The 4,911-nt window shown below is 30.8% G+C and overlaps 1 protein-coding gene across 3 annotated transcripts in view; it reads left to right on the top strand.

Annotated features, from left to right (window-relative positions):
- LOC117106261 (collagen alpha-1(I) chain-like) overlaps positions 1 to 4,911 on the top strand; it is a 76,900-nt gene that overhangs the window by 30,946 nt on the left and 41,043 nt on the right. For all 3 annotated transcript variants that reach the window (XM_033247618.1, XM_033247619.1, XM_033247620.1), the window contains exons 17-18: positions 553 to 606; positions 2,436 to 2,543. In XM_033247618.1, the coding sequence (XP_033103509.1) occupies positions 553 to 606; positions 2,436 to 2,543 (162 nt within the window). The remainder of the gene's footprint in view (positions 1 to 552; positions 607 to 2,435; positions 2,544 to 4,911) is intronic.

The following is a 4,911-nucleotide window of genomic DNA, read 5'->3' as shown; positions in this document are numbered from 1 at the left end:
ATAATTTATTGTTATTATAATTATTATTATTATTATTATTATTATTAATAACCAAGATGGGAGGCGTGGCGTGCTCAAGTTCAAATCTTAATATTGGTCAGAATCAAGAAAATAAGTTTACGTAAATGAGATTTAGATGGAGTTTGCCCCCAATTTGTTGGTAATTTGAAATTAATGAATTAACACCATCTTCATGAGGGATAATAGTATACAATGAGTAAACAAAGTGTGGCCAGAACAGTATTATTGGGTAAATTTGAAAATACATAGGCCCCAGCTTTGGATTCTCGCTAAATGCTTACTGGGTCCACTTAACACTTAAACCATTCCGCCTAATTTAATATTACCATTTCTATATTATTATAATATATAACTATATTATTATGAATCTAATATTGTTTATTATTTCTATATTAATTATATAAACCCTCAAACTGCGAATAATATATTTTTGCAGATTTTGTCCGAATAGGTACATGATTTTGTTATAAAGTCAATAGTGGAATGTGCTACATATCATCATTATTATTCTGTTGTATACATTTATTCTAGGGTGACTCTGGGCCACCCGGTGAAGATGGTGTACCTGGTTTTACAGGAGAAAAGGTAATGACATAATATTAGCTAAATGTCTTTCTTGGGTCATCATTAGAGTGCTTTAAACTGAATAAAAGACAGTCATGTGCGTCTCTCTAATCAAACACTCAATTATACTTTAGATCCAAAACTTTTCCTCTCTTATTTACAAAAGCGCTGGATTGAACAAATAGACCTGATGGATGTACTGTAGTTAATAAATTTTGGAGTGAATGTATTTCATCTAGCATTAAAGCAGGTTATTTTAAAATTTGATTGATAAATATGTTTTTCCAAAAAAAAGTATTCTTTTAAAAAATTTAAAACACCAGCAAATTTTAAATGAAATTTTCTAAATTTAGCTGTGTAAATATAATACTTTATTAAAATAAGCAAAAAAATTGACAGTTCTTGATGAAAATTGGTTTTGTTTGTTAACCAAATGTGCCTGAACTCTGAGTGTGCTTGAAAAGTGACTATGTTTGAAAGTTGTCCCCTTTTTTGTTATTTTATAACCCGTATGCGGAAGTACGTACGTGTAATGTTGCTCTTTTGGCGTTGCATATAAAACCAAAATATAAACAGGTCATGTGGACTGTACAGCTAAATACTCAGCAAAAAATGACAGTAAAAGTCATTATAGTAATTTTCCCCTCAATTAAGCTGAAATAAGGAGTTTTATATTCATTTTGTGAGATGGAGACTTTGATGATCTATGTTGTTACCGTTTTCCAGACCGGTAGGTTTCGAACCCCAGACATTTTTTGAGGCCCTTGATGAGACCATTATGCCTATAGCTTTTGTAATAAGCGTATTTATAAATATAGATACTACTATATCATCTTGATCATTTTATCTCCAATTTAAATTGTTTTCTGATAATTACTACCGTAGAATTCGTGTTTGATGTTATCTTTCACATTATCTGTATGCATTCTTACTACCATGATCAGCTGTTGAAGCAACCCCCTTTCTATTCCATATACAAGCAAACATTATTTTTCGTTAGCAAACATGTAACAAGCAACCTTGTTATAATTATGCATTTAGGTTTTAACGATTGGTTATACTACCAAGCGGCTGGGAAAAGCCTAGTGAATTGCAACTGTGTTCAAACAGTAATATCACATGATTAACTAAAACGATATGATTGATAAATTTAATTATCCAGAAATTCAGCACACAAATAATATTTACTAATGTTGGCTGCATAAGTTTAATAGTAAAACCACTAAACAAATCTACTCGTTGCAGCTATTGTTCTCGTCCCTTTTGAGAAATATACGTCATTTTCATGACACTTTTCTATATCTATACATAACCGAATGTAATAACAGCATTCCAAGTTCTACTTCGACGTGCTGTGCACATTTGCCACAATGGGCAGTGTTCAAAGAACATTGTGCACGGTTTTATAAAGATTGTTTCATATTTTATTTCTTAAAATTGTGTCACAGGCAGCGCGCACACACAAACCCACACCCATACACTTTCTGTTTTTATTCAAATAAGATGTCTTGTGTTATTCTTTAAGGTTAAAAGTAAAAAAGAATAAATCAACCAAAATATTGTATTATTCGTAAATATAATAAATACTATGTTTATCTGTCATCTTATTTAATATCATTTAAAATGAAAAATTGATTAGCTGTTTTTTGTTAGGTCTATCCTTATACTTGTAATATATATTTATTTTAATTGTTATATTTACTATAGGCCTATGCTTATTGAATCTGTACCCTATCTTACTATTATTATTCATTTTTAAAGAATTAAAGAAAATAAATGTTATATATATATATATATATATATGCAACACATAATCAAGGTCTAAATAATTCTTAATTTTGTAACTACAGGGGGAAAAAGGAGAACAAGGCAGCCCTGGCATACCAGGTCCAAAAGGCGGTACTGGCCAACCAGGTTTGGCAGGATTCTATGGTCTCCTCGGTAGAGGGGGTCTCCGGGTATGTATTATTTTATCATAGTGTTGTTCGTTTTTTAATCGTTTGGTCAGTCTTCGTAAAAATTAAAATAGTTTGTAATCATATTGAATTTATAGGCATTTTACATCCGGCCAACATCATCGTCATTATCATTTTCATCATCATTATCATCATCATCATCATCATCATCATCATCATCATCGCTCTTTACCAGTGTATCATAGTGCTTAAAACCAGGTAAATATGGACAAAAGTGAGTATCAAGAAGTGATGAAACTGAAAAGGGGTTGAAGCATAATGGATAATGGTGGGAATTTGGTTCCAGAGAATAGGTGGAATAGTAAAATCCATTAGAATCTAGGATCTCTCTCTCTGGAACCATTCCTATTGTTTAAAGAAGCGAAAGCTTCTTTAAACAATAGGATAAACCAGTTTCGGGAGCTGTCAATAATGTTAGTACTAGAAAATATTAAACCTAATTTATTACTTACATTACAGACGACATTATCATTTTCAAGTATACCCTGTAATCCTAAAACATATTTGAATGCCTCACAGTTTTTAACATGAGCAAATATAACACTATCAGATCGTGAAGAGTGTTCTTTAAGTCTAGTTATTGAGCACCTATCTGTCTTACCAATATAATCACTATTGCAGCCTGGACATTTAAAATGATAGACAACAGAACTTCTGTACTCCTTAGGGGTTTGATCCTTAGTAGATATAAAATGAGAAACATTTTTATACTGCCATTAAGTTATGAATTTTACCTCTTTAATTAAGTGTTTCTTTACCTTATTTAAACATCTACGTAAAATGAACTCATCTAGTATTCCTAGATAAGGCAATCTAACCCAAATCTTAATCAAGTTATCATCAGTAGGCCTATGTATACATTTAGGTTTATTTAATTTCTTAGTACATTATTAACTTTTAAAGGGTACCCATTCCAAGACATAAACTTCCTGATGTTACTAAGCTCTGTTTGAAGTTACTACTAATACTTAGTACTAATAAATTTAAAGCGGGAAAGGAAAAGAAATGAAAATCGTAAGACAGAAAAGGAAAAGAAGAAGAAAAAAGACATAAGAAAGAAATGGAATGGAAAGGAAGCATAAGAAAGAAAAGGAGAGACTAAAACAGAAAATGAAACAGAAACAAAAGGAAACATGAGAAAGGAAAAAAAGAAGAAAAGGAAACATAAGAAAGAATAGAAAAAAGATAAGGAAACATATGACAAAAAATGAAAGTGTAAGAAAGAGAAAGAAAAGAAAAGGAAATATCGAAAGACATTGGTATATTTGTGTTTAAAAAATGAGAAGGTAAAGTCATAAAATGTCTTGTTACATTTTCTTCTTGTGATATGTATCTTGTTTTTTTCTCTACTACTTGTTTGACACTGCTCAGCACCTATTTAGGTGGAGATGTTTGCACTTTACAAATCTTTATTATTATTATTATTATTGTTATTAATAGGCATATTATTATAAGGCCTATTATTATTATTATTATTATTATTATTATTTTTAATAGGCATATTATATTATTATAAGGCCTATTATTATCATTATTATTATTAACAACACGTTATTCAAACAGTGATTAATTTAGTCTTTTTGCAAGTATACGTCTTTTAAAATCAATCAAGAGATTTTTGCTTTTCTCCCCTTTTTAACTTTCACTTTTGTATTAGTAATATTGTGACTACACTATTGTGAGTGGAAATAATATCAGTCTATTGTCAAATAAATTGAAATCACCTCGACCTGAGAAAATAACGTAAAATTATCTGCCATACATATTGACAAATCAAAAAAGCTCCAAAAAATACAAAATGGTTCTTCTTGCAACATTATCGCTCAAGAGCGAGAATAGCCTAGCAAAGGTGCTGACATTCTGTTTTTCGGTCATTTTTTGTCTTTCCACAGTCGTATCTGGCAAATACTTGTCGGATTTTTGTATTCCCTTCTGCATTTTAATCTCTTTTTAGTGACTTCCTTTAAATTGCCATTTTGGCTGCTCACCAATGAAATATCTTGTTGTTCATTTCCCCCCAGTAAACGGAAAGCAGAATATTCATAGATTCTTCTCATATAAAATATATAAATTGCAATTGGATGAAAAAAAATCACCATCAAAACACTTAATTTCAATATGAATGAACAATCCTGTCTAGGTATTATGCCCGCAAAAATGTGAAGCTTTGGTATAGCCTTCCGCCACCATTGTCAGAGGTCTGAAGGCCCTGGCCTTAAAAAAAAAAAAAAATTTTTACCTCTAGCGACTTCATTGGCTTTAAATTGCCAATTCGGCTGTTCACCAAGGAAATATCTTGTTGTTCATTCCCCAGTAAACGGAAAGCTGAATATTCATAGATTCTTCTTAT

Source organism: Anneissia japonica, unplaced genomic scaffold (assembly GCF_011630105.1).
Source record: "Anneissia japonica isolate Jap-2015-1 unplaced genomic scaffold, ASM1163010v1 scaffold1356_len1145284_cov175, whole genome shotgun sequence".
Lineage (NCBI taxonomy): Eukaryota > Metazoa > Echinodermata > Crinoidea > Comatulida > Comatulidae > Anneissia > Anneissia japonica.
The sequence above is the reverse complement of the archived record's forward strand: the minus strand, read 5'-3'. Positions and strand labels throughout refer to the sequence as shown.